Raw genomic sequence first — 24064 nt, forward strand, 5'->3', positions numbered from 1 at the left:
TCAACAAAAAATTTGCAACAAAATAGAATGGAGGGGAAGGGCATGACACCTATCAAAAGTAAAACGTCAGAGACATACCAACAATTCACATTTTATGGACCTTATTTACATCCTGGTTCAATAAAAACTAAAAATATTTTTTAAAAAGCAGAAAAATGTGAACATGAAGGAAATTTTTATGATATTAAGGAATCATTCATTTTTTTTAGCTGTGATGATGCTTTTTAAAAAATCCTCCTCTTTTAGAGATTCATACAGAAATATGTACAGGTTGATTGCTTCAAAATAATCAAGTGATTAGGAGAGGATGCAGGCAAATATAAGGTTATCCAGTTGCTGCTAATTGTTAAGGCTGGGGACTGTGTACATGGGGGTACACTATTTTATTGTTTCTACTTTTGTTTACGTTTAACAATCTCTATAATAAAAACATTTAAAAAAATTAAAAATACCATACTTTCCCCCCCCACCCCAAAATACAATTAGTATCAGTAGAGCCCTACCTCAGAGGCAGTTGTTAGAAAAAAAAATGCCTTGGGGCCTCTGGAATAAGCATCTAATTGCACTGGGATGGGATGGAATTCTGACTTCTCAAATGCAAAAGTGGCTGCTTTGTGCCCAAGTGGGTGATACTGAACACCTCTCACAAACAATTATTTTAGTTTTTTTATCCAGGGTCCATGATGGTCAATATCTAGACAACTTGCCTTGATCTTACAGTACAGCTTGCCTCTAACTGTATTCTGTATTCCGGTCTGATGGCTATTCCTATTTCTTATAGTGACTGAGCCTTCAAGTGGCATACATTTTTACTTGAAAAGGGAAATCATTACATTCCTTCGGCTGATATGTAAACTGCCCTGCTAAAACTCAATCACTCAAAATCTGAATTTAGCAATTCCTGTTTGCTACATCAAAATCATTCTCAGCGTAGCATGCTTTTCCCCGGCCTATTTCCTAGTGACGACCTCTAGGTAACACGATTGAATTATACTTTAACTTTCATCTTAATAAAGATTTCTTTCTCTCATTTCTTAAAGCAAATACAAACGAATTGCAGAAAAACACACCTGTCGTTCAGTGGGTTAGACAACAAGTCAGAGAAAGTTCTGCATGGAATTGTATGATTCCTAGCTCTTGATCCCTTTCAGAGTTGGAAGATTTATCTAGATCATGAGGGGGTTGCTGGTACCTTGGAAAATTTGTATTTCTCTTCTATGTTGTGACTTCCCAAGAGGAAGTATGTGGCCTTGGTGTGTGTGCAAAGCAGGGAATTCTGATGCAGATGAAAAAATAAGTCATTTCACTCTTAATGTCTTGTCAAGTACAAAGAAATGCGTGAAACACAGATTCTGATTCCTTTCGTGATGTCTTATTTTACCTCAGATCCCTCAAATGCTGGCTGCCACGAATGTAGCCAGGATGCGTATTTTACAGTACTTTTATTTAACATTAAATGACTTACTTTTATGGCTCCAAGCAAACTGCTACGAAGCCTCTTGCACCCTTTAGAATACTACTGTATCCTTCTATATGATGTTCTGTCCCCCCGGGCCCAACACTTTGTACCACACAGGAAAGTGTTCAGTGAGGACTAGTAACAGATCATAAAACTCTCTCCCTCTGGCTCTCCATCCACAATGTCATCATCCCTGCTCAAAGGAGCTGAGTGCATATGTTTGCCTTATCACCACATACATATCATAGCATGTCTGCCCTGAAAAGGCCCCCTGGGCTGTCTCACTACATGCTGAGATTAAAAGGGTGTTTAAAACATACCTGGACAAATTCAGTCATCGCAATGATTCTGCTTTTGTTTTTGGCACAGTTTATATTTAGTAGGTGTGACTGGGAAGTGAAATTCATGAAAAGCATCCTTACCTGATAGATGGAGAGTATTGGTACTATTCAAGGAACTGAAAATATATTCTGTAAAATAGTCTGGGGACGGCAAGTTTCTTTGTCCCAGACAAACACCTTGGAGGGACAAAGCAATGATTGTCTCCGCCAACTGAGGAAGTGTATTTTCATTGGCACCATCACTGCTTGAGATACCAGCTTTTTTCTGCAGCACTTTGGTTTCCATACACTGAAATCAGACACAAAGTAAAAAGAAAATTTTAACTTCTGAAATTATTCTGATTAGACCATCTCTAGGATTTCCCCCAAAGACAAGGAATCATTCTTCTAAAAGAGGAGTGAACTGTTGGTAGGAATGTGCCTACCACCATTCTCTAGTCTCAGATAGAACTCTATCTGGAAAATACTTGTTTCTTTCATCTGCCATGACACTGAATTTTCTAACTCCCATCCCATTGATTCTTATGTCTAAGCTTTCTCATTGTCCTACTGTAGAGCACAGGGAACTATATTCAGTATCCTATGATAAAACATAATGGAAAACAATATAAAAAAGAATACACATATATATATGTATAACTGAGTCACGTTGCTGTACAGCAGTAATTAACACCACATTGTAAATCAACTACACTTCAATAAAATTTAAAAAATAAATTTCCCCTTAAGGCCCCAGAGAAACCACTGAATATTATCAACAAGAGAATCGTACAATAAGGTAGGTTACAGAAATGTCACTCAGGTGGCAAAGTAGTAAATGGACTGACAGGGTTAGAACTTGAGGGCAAGAAGTCTAGTTAAGAAGTTATTGATTAATCCTAAATATCTCATGACCTAAGACGGTAGGACTACACATGGAAAGCAGATGCATTTGAAGAATATTAAGAAGTTAGCCTCGGAAGGACTTGGAAGACAATGAGGAGTGCAGAGACAAAAATGACTCCGGTTTCTGGGTTTGACAACTGTATAATGGTAATACCGCCCACTATCCCACAAATTCTCCCCCCAAATACCCAGCATATATCTGGCGCTTCCCTAGGTACTGGAAATGCAGTGGTGACCCAAACCAAAAGCAGGTCTCTGCCTGCCCTGGAGCTTAAAGTTCACTGTTGTTAATAAAATAATAATGTAATCAAATGTAAGTTGATAACTTTGGCAATTGCTTTGAAGGAGAGGTACATGGTACCATGATGTAAAAATAGACAGCTATTTGACCCAGTCAGGCAGATCCAAGAAGGCTTCCTTGGGATTGTGGCATGCGCGCGCACACACACACACACACACTGATCTGAAGGAGTGGGAGAAAGGAATAGCCCAGGCAGGAGACACAGCATATGCAAAGTTTTTGTGGCAGGAAGAAGGATTGCAGCTATGCACAGCTGGAAGGCGGGCCGTCACTGGAGTGGGCGGAGTAAGGGGAGCGTGGTGAACGTTGAAGGTCTGCTGGCATTTAGCGGAGTTCGCCCTTTATCCTCAAATCAACTGGAAGCCAAAGGGGAATTTTGAGCAAGGTTTGGGAATGGGGGTTATAGGACTGGATGTGTGTTCTGACAAATTCACTCTGGCTACCTGGTGGAGCACAAATAACCTGGAAAGAGAGTCAGTGCTTCCTAGTAGCACAGCAAGAAGGCTATTACTGCAGTCCAGGTACAAGACAGTGATGATGATAATGGACTAAGTCAACAGGTTAGGGATCTCTTCAGGAGGTAATAGCAGTAGGACTTGGATTAGATATAAAGGGGGAAGAAATTTGGAAAATAAAATTTCTAGTTGGGCATTTGACTGGGTGATGATGCTATTCGCTGACCTATGAAGTGATACATGAAGACTGGATCGGAGCACAGGGGAAGATGGCGGAAGAGTAAGACGCGGAGATCACCTTCCTCCCACAGATACAATAGAAATACATCTACACGTGGAACAACTCCTACAGAACACCTACTGAACGCTGGCAGAAGACCTCAGACCCCCCCAAAAGGCAAGAAACTCCCCAGTACCTAGGTAGGGCAACAGAAAAAAGAATAAACAGAGAAAAAAGGATAGGGACGGGGCCTGCACCAGTGGGAGGGAGCCGTGAAGGAGGAAAGGTTTCCACACACTAGGAGCCCCTTCGCGGGCGGAGACTGCAGGTGGCGGAGGGGAAAGCTTCGGAGCCGCGGAGGAGAGCGCAGCCACAGGGGTGCGGAGGGCAAAGCGGAGAGATTCCCGCACAGAGGAGCGGTGCCGACCGCCACTCACCAGCCCGAGAGGCTTGTCTGCTCACCCGCCGGGGCGGGCGGGGCTGGGAGCTGAGGCTCGGGCTTCGGTCGGAGCGCAGGGAGGGGACTGGGGCTGGCGGCGTGACACAGCCTGAAGGGGGTTAGTGCGCCACGGCTGGCCGGGAGGGAGTCCGGGGAAAAGTCTGGAGCTGCCGAAGAGGCAAGAGACTTCTTCTTACCCCTTTGTTTCCTGGTGCACGAGGAGGGGGGATTAAGAGCGCTGCTTAAAGGAGCTCCAGAGACTGGCGCGAGCCGTGGGTATCAGCGCGGACCCCAGAGACGGGCTTGGGACGCTAAGGCTGCTGCTGCCGCCGCCAAGAGGCCTGTGTGTGAGCACAGGTCACTATCCACACCCCCTTTCCGGGGAGCCTGTGCAGCGCGCCACTGCCAGGGTCCCGGGATCCAGGGACAACTCCCCCGGGAGAACGCACGGCGCGCCTCAGGCTGGTGCAACGTCACGCCGCTCTCTGACGCCGCAGGCCCGTCGCGCACTCCGTGCCCCTCCCTGCACCCCCCCCCCCGGCCTGAGTGAGCCAGAGCCCCGGAAGCAGCTGCTCCTTTAACCCCGCCCTGTCTGAGCGAAGAACAGACGCCCTCAGGAGACCTACATGCAGAGGCGGGGCCAAATCCAAAGCTGAGCCCCGAGAGCTGTGAGAAAAAAGAAGAGAAAGGGAAATCTCTCCCAGCAGCCTCAAGAGCATCGGATTAAAGCTCCACAATCAACTTGATGTACCCTACATCTGTGGAATACATGAATAGACAATGAATCATCCCAAATTGAGGAGGTGGACTTTGAGAGCAAGATTTATGATTTTCCCCCTTTTCCTCTTTTTGTGAATGTGTATGTGTATGCTTCTGTGTGAGATTTTGTCTGTATAGCTTTGCTTCCACCATTTGTCCCAGGGTTCTATCCATCCGTTTTTTTTTAATCTTTGTTTTAATAATTATTATTTATTTTAATAACGTTATTATATATTATCATACTTTATTCTATTTTACTTTATCTTCTCTCTTTCTTTTTTTCCTACCTTCCCTCCTTCCTCCCTCCTTCCTTTTTCTTTCTTTCTTCCTTCCTTCCTTCCTTTCTTTCTTCTTCTACTAATTCTTTCTTTCTACTTTTTCTCCCTTTTATTCTGAGCCGTGTGGATGAAAGGCTCTTGGTGCTGCAGCCAGGAGTCAGTCCTGTGCCTCTGAGGTGGGAGAGCCAACTTCAGGACACTGGTCCACAAGAGACCTCCCAGCTCCACATAATATCAAACGGCGAAAATCTCCCAGAGATCTTCATCTCAACACCAGTACCCAGCTTCACTCAACGACCAGCAAGCTACAGTGCTGGACACCCTATGCCAAACAACTAGCAAGACAGGAACACAACCCCACCCATTAGCAGAGAGGCTGCCTAAAATCATAATAAGGTCACAGACACCCCAAAACACACCACCAGACGTGGACCTGTCCACCAGAAAGACAAGATTCAGCCTCATCCACCAGAACACAGGCACCAGTCCCCTCCAACAGGAAGCCTACACAACACACTGAAACAACCTTAGCCACTGGGGACAGACACCAAAAACAACGGGAACTATGAACCTGCAGCCTGCAAAAAGGAGACCCCAAACACAGTAAGATAAGCAAAATGAGAAGACAGAAAAACACACAGCAGGTGAAGGAGCAAGATAAAAACCCACCAGACATAACAAATGAAGAGGAAATAGGCAGTCTACCTGAAAAAGAATTCAGAATAATGATAGTAAAGATGATCCAAAATCTTGGAAATAGAATAGACAAAATGCAAGAAACAGTTAACAAGGACCTAGAAGAACTAAAGATGAATCAAGCAACGATGAGCAACACAATAAATGAAATTAAAAATACTCTAGATGGGATCAATAGCAGAATAACTGAGCAGAAGAACGGATAAGTGACCTGGAAGATAAAATAGTGAAAATAACTGCTGCAGAGCAGAATAAAGAAAAAAGAATGAAAAGAACTGAAGACAGTCTCAGAGACCTCTGGGACAACATTAAACGCACCAACACTCGAATTATAGGGGTTCCAGAAGAAGAAGAGAAAAAGAAAGGGACTGAGAAAATATTTGAAGAGATTAAAGTTGAAAACTTCCCTAATATGGGAAAGGAAATAGTTAATCAAGTCCAGGAGGCACAGAGAGTCCCATACAGAATAAATCCAAGGAGAAATACGCCAAGACTTATATTAATCAAACTGTCAAAAATTAAGTACAAAGAAAACATATTAAAAGCAGCAAGGGAAAAACAACAAATAATACACAAGGGAATCCCCATCAGGTTAACAGCTGATCATTCAGCAGAAACTCTACAAGCCAGAAGGGAGTGGCAGGACATATTTAAAGTGTTGAAGGAGAAAAAACTGCAACCAAGATTACTCTACCCAGCAAGGATCTCATTCAGATTTGATGGAGAAATTAAAACCTTTACAGACAAGCAAAAGCTGAGAGAGTTCAGCACCACCAAACCAGCTTTACAACCAATGCTAAAGGAACTTCTCTAGGCAAGAAACACGAGAAGGAAAATACCTACAATAATGAACCCAAAACAATTAAGAAAATGGGAGTAGGAACATACATATCGATAATTACCTTAAATGTAAATGGACTAAATGCTCCCACCAAAAGATACAGATTGGCTGAATGGATACAAAAATAAGACCCATATATATGCTGTCTACAAGAGACCCACTTCAGACCTAGAGACACATGCAGATTGAAAGTAAGGGGATGGAAAAGGATATTCCATGCAAATGGAAATCAAAAGAAAGCTAGAGTAGAAATTCTCATATCAGACAAAATACACTTTAAAATAAAGACTATTAGAAGAGACAAAGAAGGACACTGAATAATGATCAAGGGATTGATCCAAGAAGAAGATATAACAATTGTAAATATTTATGCACCCAACATAGGAGCACCTCAACACATAAGGCAAATACTAACAGCCATAAAAGGGGAAATCAACAGTAACACACTCATAGTAGGGGACTTTAACACCCCACTTTCACCAATGGACAGATCATCCAAAATGAAAATAAATAAGAAAACACAAGCTTTAAATGATACATTAAACAAGATGGACTTAATTGATATTTATAGGACATTCCATCCAAAAACAACAGAATACACATTTTTCTCAAGTGCTCATGGAACATTCTCCAGGATAGATCACATCTTGGGTCACAAATCAAGCCTTGGTAAATTTAAGAAAATTGAAATTATATCAAGTATATTTACCCACCACAATGCTATGAGACTAGATATCAATTACAGGAAAAGATCTGTAAAAAATACAAACACGTGGAGGCTAAACAATACACCACTTAATAACGAACTGATCACTGAAGAAATCAAAGAGGAAATCAAAAAATACCTAGAAACAAATGACAATGGAGACACAACGACCCAAAACCTATGGGATGCAGCAAAGGAAGTTCTAAGAGGGAAGTTTATAGCAATACAATCCCACCTTAAGAAACAGGAAACATCTCAAATACACAACCTGACCTTGCACCTAAAGCAATTAGAGAAAGAAGAACAAAAACCCCCCAAAGTTAGCAGAAGGAAAGAAATCATAAAAATCAGATCAGAAATAAATGGAAAGAAATGAAGGAAATGATAGCAAAGATCAATAAAACTAAAAGCTTGTTCTTTGAGAAGATAAACAAAATTGATAAACCATTAGCCAGACTCATCAAGAAAAAAAGGGAGAAGACTCAAATCAATAGAATTAGAAACGAAAAAGGAGAAGTAAAAACTGACACTGCAGAAATACAAAAGATCATGAGAGATTACTACAAGCAACTCTATGCCAATAAAAATGGACAACCTGGAAGAAATGGACAAATTCTTAGAAATGCACAACCTGCAAAGACTGAATCAGGAAGAAAGAAAAAATATGAACAGACCAATCACAAGCACTGAAATTGAAACTGTGATTAAAAATCTTCCAACAAACAAAAGCCCAGGACCAGATGGCTTCACAGGCGAAGTCTATCAAACATTTAGAGAAGAGTTAACACCTATCCTTCTCAAACTCTTCCAAAATATAGCAGAGGGAGGAACACTCCCAAAATCATTCTACGAGGCCACCATCACCTTGATACCAAAACCAGGCAAGGATGTCACAAAGAAAGAAAACTACAGGCCAATATCACTGATGAACATAAATGCAAAAATCCTCAACAAAATACTAGCAAACAGAATCCAACAGCACATTAAAAGGATCATACACCATGATCAAGTGGGGTTTATTCCAGGAATGCAAGGATTCTTCAATATACGCAAATCAATCAACGTGATACACCATAGTAACAGATTGAAGGAGAAAAACCATATGATCATCTCAATAGGTGCAGAGAAAGCTTTCGACAAAATTCAACACCCATTTATGATAAAAACCCTGCAGAAAGTAGGCGTAGAGGGAACTTTCCTCAACATAATAAAGGCCATATATGACAAACCCACAGCCAACATCGTCCTCAATGGTGAAAAACTGAAACCATTTCCACTAAGATCAGGAACAAGACAAGGCTGCCCACTCTCACCACTCTTATTCAACTTAGTTTTGGAAGTTTTAGCCACAGCAATCAGAGAAGAAAAGGAAATAAAAGGAATCCAAATTGGAAAAGAAGAAGTAAAGCTGTCACTGTTTGCAGATGACATGATACTATACATAGAGAATCCTAAAGATGCTACCAGAAAACTACTAGACTTAATCAATGAATTTGGTAAAGTAGCAGGATACAAAATTAATGCACAGAAATCTCTAGCATTCCTGTACACTAATGATGAAAAATCTGAAAGTGAAATCAAGAAAACACTCCCATTTACCACTGCAACAAAAAGAATAAAATATCTAGGAATAAACCTACCTAAGGAGACAAAAGACCTGTATGCAGAAAATTATAAGACACTGATGAAAGAAATTAAAGATGATACAAATAGATGGAGAGATGTACCATGTTTTTGGATTGGAAGAATCAACATTGTGAAAATGACTCTACTACCCAAAGCAATCTACAGATTCAATGCAATCCCTATCAAACTACCACTGGCATTTTTCACAGAACTAGAACAAAAAATTTCAAAATTTGTTTGGAAAAACAAAAGACCCTGAATAGCCAAAGCAATCTTGAGAACGAAAAACGGAGCTGGAGGAATCAGGCTCCCTGACTTCAGACTATACTACAAAGCTACAGTAATCAAGACAGTGTGGTACTGGCACAAAAACAGAAAGACAGATCAATGGAACAGGATAGAAAGCCCAGAGATAAACCCACGCACATATGGTCAACTTATCTTTGATAAAGGAGGCAGGAATGTACAGTGGAGAAAGGACAGCCTCTTCAATAAGTGGTGCTGGGAAAACTGGACAGGGACATGTAAAAGTATGAGATTAGATCATTGCCTAACACCATACACAAAAATAAGCTCAAAATGGATTAAAGACCTAAATGTAAGGCCAGAAACTATCAAACTCTTAGAGGAAAACATAGGCAGAACACTCTATGACATAAATCACAGCAAGATCCTTATGGACCCACCTCCTAGAGAAATGGAAATAAAAACAAAGATAAACAAATGGGACCTAATGAAACTTCAAAGCTTTTGCACAGCAAAGGCAACCATAAACAAGACCAAAAGACAACCCTCAGAATGGGAGAAAATATTTGCAAATGAAGCAACTGACAAAGGATTAATCTTCAAAATTTATAAGCAGCTCATGCAGCTCAATAGCAAAAAAACAAACAACCCAATCCAAAAGTGGGCAGAAGACTTAAATAGGCATTTCTCCAAAGAAGATATAGAGATTGCCAACAAACACACGAAAGAATGCTCAACATCATTAATCATTAGAGAAATGCAAATCAAAACTACAATGAGATATCATCTCACACCAGTCAGAATGGCCATCATCAAGAAATCTAGAAACAATAAATGCTGGAGAGGGTGTGGAGAAAAGGGAACACTCTTGCACTGCTGGTGGGAATGTGAATTGGTACAGCCGCTATGGAGAACAGTATGGAGGTTCCTTAGAAAACTAAAAATAGAACTACCATATGACCCAGCAATCCCACCACTAGGCATATACCCTGAGAAAACCATAATTCAAAAAGAGACATGTACCAAAATGTTCATTGCAGCTCTATTCACAATAGCCCGGAGATGGAAACAACCCAAGTGTCCATCATCGGATGAATGGATAAAGAAGATGTGGCACATATATACAATGGAATATTACTCAGCCATAAAAAGAAACGAAACTGAGCTATTTGTAATGAGGTGGATAGACCTAGAGTCTGTCATACAGAGTGAAGTTAAGTCAGAAAGAGAAAGACAAATACCGTATGCTAACACATAAAAATGGAATTTAAGGGATTAAAATGTCATGAAGAACATAGGGATAAAGCAGGAATAAAGACACAGACCTACTTGAGAATGGACTTCAGGATACGGGGAGGGGGATAGGGTAAGCTGTGACAAAGCGAGAGAGATGCATGGACATATATACACTACCAAACGTAAGGTAGATAGCTAGTGGGAAGCAGCCGCATAGCACAGGAAGATCAGCTCGGTCCTTTGTGACCTCCTGGAGGGGTGGGTTAGGGAGGGTGGGAGGGAGGGAGACGCAAGAGAGAAGGGATATGGGAACAGATGTATATGTATAACTGATTCACTTTGTTATAAAGCAGAAACTAATACACCATTGTGAAGCAATTATACTCCAATAAAGTTGTAAAAAAAAAAAGACTGGATCTCGTTGGGTTGATTTATAACCTTGATTTTGGATATTTTAAGTGTGAGGTGGCTTTACCATATCCTTAAAGAAAAGATGTTGTATAGTCTATGTGGGTCTGGAGTGCAGGGAAGAGGTCTGGGATGGAGATACACTCTGGTGAGTCTTCTTTAAGTATAGATGTGCTACCCCAGAGAAAGCATATAGAATGATGGGGGCTAAGACCATGCCTGAAAGAGCACTAATGCTTAAAATCTACACAGAGAAAGAGAAGAGCCTGCAAAGGTGAAAATGCGGGTCAGAGAGAAAAAAAAAAACAGGAATGTGCAGCATATACAAGTCAAAGTAGAGACTATTTCAAGAGCTACATAAGCAACATCAAAGAAAGAACAGGTTCAGGAATAGAAATATGACTTTTGATTTTAATATTGAGTTTCAAGTGCTGAGCAAATATACACATGGAGAATTTTAAAGATGGGTGTATATATGAGTCGATGGCTCAAAAGAGAAATCTGGGCTGGCTTGCAACAGAATTGAAAGTCGTCAGTGTTTAGGAGTGCTTGACGTTGTGAGAGCATCTCACTCAACAAGAATATGTAGGGTGAGGAGAGGGAAAACCAAAGTGGGGGCCAAGGAGGATGCCATGATTTAAGGGATGGCAGGTCAAGTGGAACCTTCAAAGGAACTTGATACAGAATAGCTGGACAAGTGAGAAGAAACCAGGAGATGGGGGTGATGCGAATGAGAAAAAACATGAAGTATGGGCTGACAGAAATCAAAGACCAAAAGAGAGCTTCATGGAGGCAAGACTTAACAAAAGTGAGAGAGCAAAGAGAAGGACAGAGATGGTTGAGAAATACAATGTACAGGAGTGTGGGAAGGAGGAAGTATGTTCATCCAATGAGGACTCAAGGGAAGGTTACTAGTCAATTCTTGTGACATAGGACAAAGTGGGAAAAGTGCGGATCGGATTTATTTATTTATCTACCTACCTATCTATCTATTTATTTATTTTATTGAAGTATAATTGATTTACAATGTTGTATTTAATTTCTGCTGTACAGCAAAATGACTCAGCTATACATATATATATATATATATATATATATATATATATATATATATATTCTGTTTCATACTCTTTTCCATTATGGTTTAGGGAGCTATATTCAATATACTGGATTTATTTCTTTTTTAAGTTTGTAATTGGTGAGCTTGGCAAGAGCCTAGTCATAGCTATGGTGGGGAGCAGCGGGGAAGGCAGAGAGGCAGTTACCAAATTTTTAACAAATTTGGAGAAGTAGCCAGAAGATTCATGGATGACAATAACAAGTTAAAATAACAGAGAGTGTGAACCTCATAGAAGTGTGAGTTTTTCATGGAGGGTGTGAAAGAGTAACATCTCAATGTGCCACTGAGGACAAAGGAGGATTCTAACCATTGTTTCCAATCCCAAAGTCCTTAGGATGTGGTCACAAATACCCGTTCTCCATATAAGAGGCAGGACTGTAGAGCATCATGTACATTTACCATGGAAACAGCCAAAGAGTGGGAAGAATGGAGAGAGGCGGTTGCATGAAGAGATTGAGTCAGGAAGATAAAACAGAGTAGGAAGAGGAGGAAAGAACAGAGGGATATTTAGATTCTGGACCATTAGGGAGGGTCGCTAGATCAGAATATGATGGTGTAAGGTTGTTTCTCTTAGTGAGCTGGTTAAGGCCCGCCCGGAGTTGCTGTTAGTGGCTTGACCTATGGAGGTTGAGTCCCATGAAAGCAAGACCTAGAAATGCTAGTCGTGGTGAGCCTGGACCGCCAGCATCTTCTGTGACCTTACACCCCCTAGTCAAAGAGAACAGCAGCCTGCAGGGAGGTGCCAAGAGGCCTCCTGCAAAAGTCTAGAGTGACTGACTTCCTAGTGGAAGCCTACCCCAAGGGCATGGGCCACAGGACCCTTCCCAGGAACTGGTGACAGTGGTATCCTCCAGGAGATAGTTGTTCTAAGGCCTAGCACAGGGTTATGACTCATCAGTAGCTCACTTCTTCTTGACTGAATAGATGAATAAAGTAGGTCTACACATAATACTGAATTAGTTTATTCTGTTCTAGGAATGTTTAATCTCGCATACTTTTGGAAGCCCAGGTATTTGTAGTATATGTTGGATAACCATAAATCTACATTAAATATATATACTCCGTCTGCCTTTAAGTGCTGGCTTTGCATTTGCATTTAACCTGTATCAAGACAGTAACACATAGGATGACTAAAATCCTAGTGGCTCATTTGAACCAATTTTACATTATGTAGATGTTGAACTGAGGAAATTCTAGGTAGGCACACCTCCCTATTTAAGCAAAAAACTGAATTCTATAAAGGAACCCCATTTTATCCCTTGGAAATAGAAAGAAAAAATATAACCAAAGTTTGAGAGCCACAAGATTAGAGCTACTGAAGTGATATCCACAAAGTCCTTAGTAAACAGTCTTTCCATTTGTTCTACCAATTATAAGAGAAATTTACAGCAAATTGGAGGATATGTTTGCTGGCATTAAGTTGTAGCATGATTGCACAGATACCTTTGAACTCCTAGAAACCAGAACTGAGGCCAAGAATCAAATTTATCACTATATGTTGTTATAGAATGAATGTTTGTGTCACTCCCCAATATTTGCATGTTGAAATCCTAATTATCAATGTGATGGTATTAGGAGGTGGGGCTTTTAGGAGGTGATTAGGTCTTGAGGGTGGAGCCCTCATGAATGGAATTAGTGCCCTTGTATAAGAGATCCCAAGAGCTCCCTTGCTCCTTCCACCAGGTGAGGACACAACAAAAAGATGACCATCTGTTAACCAAAAAGTAGCCTCTCACCAAACACCAAATCTGCCCAGCGCCTTGATCTTGGACTTCCCAGAACTATGAGAATAAATTTCTGTTGTTTATATACCGCCCAGTTTATGGCATTTATGTTATATCAGCCCAAACGGACTAAGACACATGTCAGTGAATAATTCAAGAGAAAAAAAAAAAAAAACATGTTCTGCCACACTCTTTAAAATGTGCTGGTGGTTCCTCAATTCATTCTTTAAGAAAATATGGCTTAAAAAAACCCATGTTCAGAGGATGTTTTCAGCTCAAACTTCCCATCACAAAGCAGAAAGCAAAAAGGTAATTGAAAGGCCAGCTTTTGCTGGAATAGTAATGAAGGCAACAAGACGCCCATTTCCTAAGAGTGGGAACTGTGAGAAAAGAAAAGCACTTGGGACCCCTGAACACATGCAGCACCAATCACAAGCCACAAAAGAGATAATGTCTGTGCTGTGATGAATAATGCTTTTTGCAAGCTGCATCCTCAGGGAACTAACTAATGACTAATTCATCTCTCGCCAACTCTTACTGCCTAATCCTTCCCTGGCCAGAAGGCAAGGCAAATAGACACACTGCTCTCACCGCTATAGTTCAGTCCTTGGAGGCTGATCAAAAGCCATGACTCACACTCACTTTAGTGCTCAGGGGGACTCGGAACAGAGCTTCCCTGTCACCTGGTCTGCCTGCCCACCCACCCACCCACCCAGCCAGCTTCCGCCTAAAACTCATCTGACAACTGATTAATCATTACATCCACCCCCCCTTCTTTTTTCTTTAAAAACAAAACAGCTTTGTTGAGGTTAATTCTGAATTATTTTAAACAAAATAAAAAATAAAGAAATATTTTTGTACATTCACGTGATTAGTTGTTACATTTCCCCCTTCAGACTCAGAGTTTTAAATTACATCACTTAACATCTCATCACTAAAAACCCCTATTACTTACCTCTCAGAAGTTTTTGAGTATCCTAGGAATGAATTAGTGACAAAAAATCATGCTCTGAGACTGTATCTTAGCAGCAGAGCTAGTTAGCAATTCTGACTTTCTTACCTGGCTTCTGGAAGTGTCAAAGTACTGCCTGGTGAAAGCCAGGATGTCTTCCGTCTCATTCTGTGAAAGGAAATAGGAGTCTTCATCCTGCCTGAGGCTGAGAAGGCTGTGTAGGTAAAATGTATACTCCTTATTACTCATGTTGAGCTTGGAAGAGCAGATCTCTTCCTGATGAATGATGTAATAGAGGAGGAGAAGAGAAACTCTCTGGACCACTTCCTCTCTGAGCTGATCCTCGAAATCTCCTCCAGCTATTAGTAACAGGGCATCTGGTTCAAAGCACTGTGCAAAAAAACCCCACAAAATAATAATAAAAAATGAAAAACAGAAACAAAGCTTGACAAATAGTCCCAGAACATTAACAACCACAGAGTCTCTGTTGCTTATTATTATTATTATTTTATTTTATTTATTTTTTTTGCGATACGTGGGCCTCTCACTGTTGTGGCCTCTCCCATTGCAGAGCACAGTCTCCAGACACACAGGCTCAGCGGCCATGGCTCACGGGCCCAGCCACTCCGTGGCATGTGGGATCCTCCCGGACCGGGGCATGAACCCGTGCCCCCTGCATCGGCAGGCGGACTCTCAACCACTGCACCACCAGGGAAGCCCTGTTGCTTATTATTTTATGAATAGGAGGGGAAAGTGGGCAGCCTCAATAGCCCAATTCAAGTAAGACAATCATGGTTGGACTTTTATATAAAAAGGATGTCCTCCCAGAAACCCTTATTCCCTAAATGCAACCCTTCAATCTCCAACTATAATAACGCAAGCTGTCACTTTTCTGCCTTGATTAACACGAGCTGACTCTGGCTTTTCAAGTGGTGCCTCATTGCATTTGGAATGAAATCCAAGCTCCTTATAATTTTCTCCTCAGTCTGGCTTCTGCCCATCCTAGCTCTCTTACCTTCTCTTGGCCTCCTTCCACCTCTCTCACTCAACTTCTGCCCCTGTGATTTTCTGTCAGTTCCACCAGGCTCTTTCCCACCTGATTTCTCAGGTCTCAGTTTCAAGTGCCACTTCCTCAGGGATGCCTTCCCAGATACCATTCCCAAACTCCCCATCCCTGCCCCGTGTTCTCTGGCACAGCACCGTTCAACAAAAATATCACATAGGCTACAAATGTGAGGCACGTTTTAAATTTTCTAGTAGTCACATTTTAAACTGTAAAAAGAAACAGGTGAAATTAATATGAATAATATATTTTCTTGAAATACATATGCAAGATATGATCATTTCAACACATAATCAAAACTCTAAAAAAGTATTAATGAGCTATTTGATGTTCGTTTTGTCACACTAAGTCTTTGAAATCTGCTGTGTGTTTTACACGTATCAGCGTATCGCAACTGGGATGAGCCACATATTAAGTGCCTAAGAGCCACAGGCAGCTCAAGCATTACCATTTTTCCTTTTTTCTCATAGAACTAGGATTCTAAGATTACTATGTCTCCTTGTTTCTTTTCTATTTCCTCTTGAAGACAACTGGCTCATTAAGGCTGGATTTTGTCTGCTTTGTGCACAGGTCTATCCTCAGCCTCTAGCACCATGCCTGGCACTTAAGAAGAGTAAACATGGAATGAACAAGTACCATCTGCTTCTCTCTTAGCCCACCTAGGAGAACTGATGTCAGTCCTTTCTGAGACACAATCAGTTACCACATCCTGCTGTTAACAGAAATGTTGGTGGTTCGAGAATTACTAAAAATGTTTCCATGGCGCTTTGTTTCACAACCCACAGATAGACAGCTGGCTTGTCTAATCTGGGAAGTTTACATGGCAGAGGAAGGTGTTGGGGATAACATGTTGGGACAGTGAGAAAAAGATAGACACAGGGGTTGTGGAAGAGAAGCTCTCCCAACAAGATAAGAGCTGTGTTTCTTCAAAGACAGTTGGGTAGCTTCTGGGAATGCTCCCAGGATCTGAGAAGCAGCTCATGACATGGCACCAGCCTCAGAGTGAAGGCATCAAGAGACGCCTATCTGAAGGACATCCCTGGTGGTCCTGTGGTTAAGAGTCTGCTCTTCCAATGCAGGGGATGCAGATTTGATCCCCGGTTGGGGAACTAGGATCCCACATGTTGCGTGGTCTGGCCACTAAATAAATAAATAAATACATACATACATACATACATAAAATATGCCTATCTTGAGCCCCAGGGGAGTTGTCCCACTGTGGGATAATCTACTATGAAATCTTTTAATCTGTTCTCTGAGGTGGAAGTTTCAGGGGTCCTAATTCCATGTCTGCTGTGTGTCCCACTGGGTAGTATCTGGAAAATACCATCTGAGCCAGAAAGAAACATGTCATCCATCTGTAAAGCAAAGCATTGATCACATTCTTCACAAGCCACACAGATTCCAGTTTCTCCCCAACTCAACGGTGTGAGGCCCAAAACTCAGCAAACAGATGCAGGCTTCCCAACAAGATCAACTCTGAGTGTCAATATTAAACTCAACCACCAAAACCACAGCAGCCCTTTTCTGTTCCCTCCTCAGCCCTAGAGAAAAGTCCATAGGTTGGTAGCTGTTAGATGGGACTGACACCAGGACCCAGGGAGGTGAATCAGCTGAATCAAATAACTCCCTGAAACTAAAGTATCGGGAAAACTATTGGTCATATCAACTACCATGTATCAGAAGCCATGTGTCCAAGACAGTGCTGAGTATCTTCCATATCAAGGCATCCCTCAGAGTATAAATCTAATTGGTTCTGGAAAAGGTGTCGGATGTTCAATTTTTCAATGGGGGGAAACTTATTGCATTATTTTAAATAGAAAAACAAAAGCCCATATCATAATCCACCAAATATTTCTGCACAATCAAAAGCATTCAGAATACCAATTACCCAATTACTTAATGCATAATGAAATAATTAATAGGTACATATATATGCAGTATGCAAAGATCCTGCCCAGAATTAAGTATGAAGTATGTTTTCCTTCTATGAGGAAAATATACCCTTAGTATATGTGTAAGCCAAGTTTAAGAGAGGGTGAGTAACGTACCTAAAGCCACACAGTTAATAGTGGTTGCCCAGTCCTAATTCCTGCTCTGCCATTGATAGACTTTGTACTTGCTGTGCAGTCCCTCACCAGGTAACTTTCTCTCCCTCCTGTTTGGTATGAAGAGATCTGGTCAATTAGGAGGCTAGGGGATTGGTAGGGTTATAATATCCATCAGTGAGAACATGGTACAGCCAGCAGGTTGAACAAGTTCACCTTTAGAGGCTTCCAAGTGCTATTCAGGTTGTCTGATGGCACCGGGTAGGTGGGAATAAGAGCACTAAGAACACGTAGGACCTCCGTGAGGCCACCAGACCACGTGTACGTGGCCCAGGTGTGGTTTTGTGCTGGTTGCACACAGCAGTGTCTGTGGCCACCCTGTATCCCATCCAAGCAGCCCAAGACCCTTGTCCACACGTGGCTCCTTCTCCAGGCTTTTGCTCTGTGCCTTTCTAGGGGTGAGGCAGGAGGTAGCAGAGAAGAGGGTAAGATAGAGTCCCCTCTCCTATCGGGGCAGGTAGAGTTCCCTCTCCTATCAGGCTAGATAGAGTTCCCTCTCCTATCAGGTTAGATAGAATACCCTGAATACGATCAGGCAGATGTTCACTCCAGAATTTTTTTGTAAAATGCTTACATCTTGGAAGGTAAATCAGTTTCTGACTTGGAAAAGTTTAAGTAAGTTGTGGAAGCAGCTCATTTTATCTCGCTAGAGATTTTGGTCATCTTGAATGAACAGAGGTAGCCTACCCCTTGCTCAAGTTTTTGAGGCCTGCTGAAATGGAACTTAATGGTGAATCAGAGGACCATGTGGTGAAATCTCTGTGCTGATATTTGAGTCTTTGACAAGTTACCTTAATGCAGAAGGTGGTGGCTTGAGGATAGAGTGGTGCAGGGAGCATCGGAAGCACTAACATAAGGTAACTTCTCTTCTGGGCGTGGACGTGACAAAAATTGCTATGGGGGTTGGTGGGGGGACTGGGATTTTCAGTTCATCACCACTAGATTTGTTTCAGTTGTTACAGTTTTCCGAAGTGGATCAGTTGTGGTTTGGGAGAGGATGTTTAGCAAAATTTTGCAAATACTGGCACCCCATAGGCATCAGATCTGTCCCAGGCTCTGACTCCAGTAAAGTGATTCTTTGTTGAAGAAGAATGGACTCATTCAGAAATAATCCATTGACTTCCTTTGAATCTTGTCAGGTGGAGACATAAGGTTTAAGAGGAAAAGAAAAACACAGGTTCTGGGAATTAGTTTTTCAACTTCATAAGGAAATAAACTTTGGTAAAAAAAAAAAAGACTAGTCAAATTGTGAGAAGTCCTCTCTACTAAGCTAAATGGACTACTAGGATGTTTGGTAGTAATTTTCTATGACACCCTGGAGCCAAATCAGATTGCCTTTTCCCAGATGCTTAATTCAGCTTTGTTTACTGCTTGTGTATTTCAGGCGAGAGCCTCCGCGACAAAGAGCTATATGAAATCTTCTGTGTTAATAAGGCAGTTGTCAGAACCTACCCGGTAAGCTTTAGGAATTTTAGACCAAGAGATGTTTAGAATTTGATTTTGGGCTATGGGTAAGTCAACTGCCTTCTTTTAAGTTCTTAGATTTTTTAAGTTCTGTTTTAGGAGGGGGCAGGGTTGCTAACAATTGACTATACAACACAAGAAGGAAATTATATTTCTTCCTTTTCCTCCCAAAGATCTGGAAGGATGTCAGTTGATGACGGGCACTAGCTTTTTGTGGGTCTGTACTAGATTTAGTGGCATTTCTAAGTGACAGAAAGTAAAGTCTTAACTGAGAAGAGTTCAGATAAACTTTCTCGATAAACAAGTTAAGATAAAGCTTGATACTTTTCACACTTTATCCCATGACCCTTATGACAACTCAGGGACGGGGAGGGAATTAAATGCAGGACCTTAAAGCATTGATTCTGTCTGAATGTGTCTGAGAATCTCCTGGAGATCTTGGTTAAAATCCCCAAACCTCTGGGGACAGTCGAGGTGGGCGGGGCCGGGGGACGAGCAGGAGGGGGATGCCGAAGAAAGTCTTGTTTTCTCAGCAGCACTTAAGGTCCTTCACAAAAGCTGCTCCAGTGACCTGGAAAAGGGGGGACTGGACATTTCCGCAAATATAAGCAGGGGAAGAGAGCTTGAGCTCGTATATGCATTCATAGATGGTCATGTGACCTCACAGGGAGCCCCCTGAGAAGGGAATCGGCATCTCGGCATCCTAACAGCTAGACGGTGCCAGAACAAGGATACGGACCCAGGGCTGACCTTCTCCAAACCAGATTCTTTTCCCTTCCCCACGCCTGGAACCCATGCAGGCTCGTGGTTCTCATCACTACTGAAGTGGAATTTATTCTTTTGGAGTTAATTAATCCCTCATTAAATGTATTAAAGTCCCCTTCTCACCCTTCCCGTTAAAAACTAAAAAAAAGAAAAAGGAAAGCCATGATCAGGTAAGAGTATCCATATTCAAAGGCGGCAGCTTGAATGGACTTACTTTTAAACGTGCAGTGCTCTTAAAAACTTCAGTTTTTTCGAAAATTCAGTTTTTACCTAGATCTGAAATAAAATTGGGAACTTTTTTTTTTCCTCCCCACACATTCAGGATACACACTGATCTCTTTTTTCAGACATTTAAGGACCTGAACTCACTCCATTGCCCTCTTTTTATCACAGAACTTCTGATAGGTACCATGCCTCTCAGTGGACAAAGTCCCTAGGAAGACAAAAAAGGATTCAAGAACATGGTGAAGACTTCTGGTTTGCACCAGAATGTGGGTGTTTGTAAAGCCAGGGTGTTTCTCCCTGGTTTTTGTGAATTGACACTGAGAGATTCCGTGGGTTCCTTGCTTAGATTATGGTGATTCGGATAAATTGGAGACTCCTGAGCAGGTGAAGCTGAGATTAGCCTTTTTTTTAAACCTTAGTCTCTGAGAGAAAGAGAAACAGCAGCAGCAGGAGGGTGAAGCTATTACAGACAGTGTTTCACTTCCTAGGAATGGAACTGAAACTAAATTGGCCAAATACTTGTTAATGTCATAGAAATCAAAAAAATGTACAAAACAACCCATTCCCCCCCCAAAAATGGAGAATAATCTTGCCTGTTTACATCCCCCCCCAGCTAAACTAATATTCAACCAGTCTTAATAAGGCATTTCATGTCATTAGAGAACATTTCTCTGAAGCGAATTCTTGGAGGACATTAATAAGATATGACTCCTAGTTATTTCCGGTGGGAAGTCTTCTGTTGCTATATATATAAATTAATGTCATCACAGATGAGTTGCCTTTACAACACATGTTTTCTCTAGGAACCCTTGGGAGTTTTACTAATTACTGAATTATTTACTGTTTGCACAGAGCAGAGAAAAATTCTGTTAGCAAGACCCTTCTGTGAAAAAAACAAAAACAGAAAACAAAACATTTGGCCAAGAAATGTTTCCCCCAGAACAAAGCATGATTGAGAAGATCTGCTAAAATTTATTATGGGGAGAAACGATTTGCTTCTCTTATTTAGTTGGTTATGTCTTCATTTATTTACTTATTTATTTGTGAGTGAGTTCATTCTGAAAAATCTCATCTCAGGAAAGGGATGCTCAGAGTGTTTTGGTCTGTTTTTTGTCTGAAGTCATTTTAAGACACGGGCTCTTGCCTCTGGGGCCTCTCTGGTCATTCCCCACCCCCCACCCAATGAAGACATTCTGATTTTAGATTAAATGTTGATTTTACAGCAATGCTGGTTTTTTTTTTTTTTTTTTTTTTTTTTGAGGTACGCGGGCCTCTCACTGTCGTGGTCTCTCCTGTTGCAGAGCACAGGCTCCGGACGCACAGGCTCAGTGGCCATGGCTCACGGGCCCAGCCGCTCCGCGGCACGTGGGATCTTCCTGGACCGGGTCATGAACCCGTGTCCCCTGCATCGGCAGGCGGACTCTCAACCACTGCGCCACCAGGGAAGCCCGTAATGCTGATTTTACATTAAAGTGGCCTACAGAGATTTTTACAAATTCCATCCAGGGAAAGTGAAATCTCAATCTCTGGAGAAGGAAGCTCCAGCCTGGGTACTTTGTGGAACCTGGCCAGGTGATGCTGAGGGATAGCCAGGGTTTGAGAGTCCCTTGATAGACTAGGAAATGCCTGGAAAATGGGTTTCTGGGGCCCATTTTAGCCCCACTGGGAGCACTTCCCTTCCCCAGCTTAGATTCCTCATTTTTAAGCAGATGATAATCCAATTCATTGACTCCCCATGATGCAAAATATTAGAACACACCTACCGATATCCGGGAGAAAGTACTTAAAATTCAACATTAGACAAATATCAGATTGTTATTATTATGCCTCAGAAAACAAATGGCATCTATCTAACCAATCATGTTCAAGGTCATTGCAAGCTCATAAAAAGGATTAGTCAATCAGAGAGAAAAGGGGACTAGAAGTGCATACCTGCAAATAAATACCTCTAAACCTGCAGAAGCGTTGTAGAAAGACTTACAGAAGCATTACCATTTTAATAAAAACAAGTTCTCCCTGTCTCTAAATGCCATATGCAGAATGCTGTATGATTTGTCATATCCCAAATATGGGAGTTATTGCACCATAATGCATTGCCCACTCGGATATTGGAAGGTTTGCAATGGATTTTGCTTTCCTAAAGTAAGCGGCTAAGGAATGCATGGCTCTCTTTGGAAAATGCCCTTGTCCCTGATCCCATTCTATGGCACTAACCAGACTGCAATCTCCTTGCCTTCCGTCTCTCCTCCGTGGGCACCCGGTTTTCTCTAGCAGTGTTCTGATGAGGCTTCTCGAGTGGTTCAGGGGCGTGGGCTCTTCTGCCGAGAGGACACGTAGAATTCCCATCAGTTGCCCTGGACTCCAAGTGCCACTGCTGTCTGGAGTTGAGGGTTTTTCTGTCTCAGTCAAGGGAACCAGGCTGAGTAGAAGGAACACCAAGAATACAGAAAGCTTTCTCCAGAAGCACATTTCCACTCTTCCTTTAGCCCAAGTCTGCCTCTGATGGCGGTGGGAGGGTTGGTGGGTTGGTGTTCACGGTGTCAACTTGCAACTGGAGGAATGTCTGTGGAAAGAGGAAAAATAAAGCCTTTAATTATTGTGCCTGCAACAGGTTTGAAAGGATTCATTAATTGGGTGGCTAAGCTGATTGGCAATGACAAGCTGTTTCTGAAAAACAGGGGGTCTCTAGCTCATTTATAGCTCCCACTGGCAGGAAACCAGGGTGGGTGTAGACTTTCAAACTGTACAACAGCCAAGAACTGTGTTATATTGTCTCTCTCTGAAATAGACATAGAGTCAAAAATTAGGAAGAATGCATTTCACTGTCTATCCTGAAGGTGCTATAGGTCATAAGACCTGGGGCAGGAAAGACCCTCATTTATTTTTTTTATTGAAGTATAGTTGATTTACAATATTGTGTTTCAAGTGTACAGCAAAGTGATTCGGTTATACATACATATATATATATTTTTTCAGATTCTTTTCTATTATATAGTTTATTACAAGATAATTGAGTATAGTTCCCTGTGCTATATAGTAGGTCCTTGCTGTTTACCTATTCTATGTATAGTGGTGTGCATACATTAAGCCCAAACTCCTAATTTATCTCTCCACCACTGCCAACAGGAAACGCCCTCATTTTATCCCATTGATTTATGGGCCTCATCAGTGAAGTAAGTAAATAAAAGTACACAGAAAATAAATTTGAATAAATTACAGCTATCATGTTGAGTTAGAAGATTTTTCGATAAGGAAGGGACTAAAAGAAAATAGTAACATCCAGAACATAGTGGTTAGTTTTTAGTTTTCAGTTGATTAAAAGTATGAACTATCTTGGAAAAACAAGAGAGTTTCAAGGCCACGCGAGCCATGATAGATCCACATATTCAGGCCTCAGCAAAGAAGTGAAAGGACAGCTTGAGAACCAATCAGCTTTCTGGAAAAAAATTAATCTCTTCAACCGCTTGCTTAAGGAATGCAAAATGTGAACAGCATCTCATGGCAGATCTTGGCCCAGAGATGAGCTAATAATGACTGTGGGGTGGTGAGAAAAACACTAAGATTACTTTCATGGTTTATAAAGAAAAGAAAGAGAGAGTTTAAGATTCTTATGTTAGCACTTAAAAAAAATGACAGACGATGATACAAACATTTCTAACCCCAGTGCTTACCTTCAGATGAAAGACAAATGATATTTATCTGGAGCTCTGTGGCCTTTTAAATCTCCGAGAGTATTTCATGGTTACA

At 41.5% G+C, this 24064-nt stretch overlaps 1 protein-coding gene across 1 annotated transcript in view; it reads right to left on the reverse strand.

Annotated features, from left to right (window-relative positions):
- SLC39A12 (solute carrier family 39 member 12) overlaps positions 1-24064 on the reverse strand; it is a 75257-nt gene extending 51193 nt beyond the window's left edge. The window contains exons 1-4 of the mRNA XM_081229493.1: positions 23989-24064; positions 22532-22880; positions 14801-15082; positions 1882-2089 (exon numbers count right to left, since the gene is read on the reverse strand). Coding sequence (XP_081085619.1) covers positions 1882-2089; positions 14801-15082; positions 22532-22786 — 745 coding nt within the window. The 5' untranslated portion in view covers positions 22787-22880; positions 23989-24064. The remainder of the gene's footprint in view (positions 1-1881; positions 2090-14800; positions 15083-22531; positions 22881-23988) is intronic.

Source organism: Mesoplodon bidens (assembly GCF_964165515.1).
Source record: "Mesoplodon bidens genome assembly, chromosome: 3".
NCBI lineage: Eukaryota > Metazoa > Chordata > Mammalia > Artiodactyla > Ziphiidae > Mesoplodon > Mesoplodon bidens.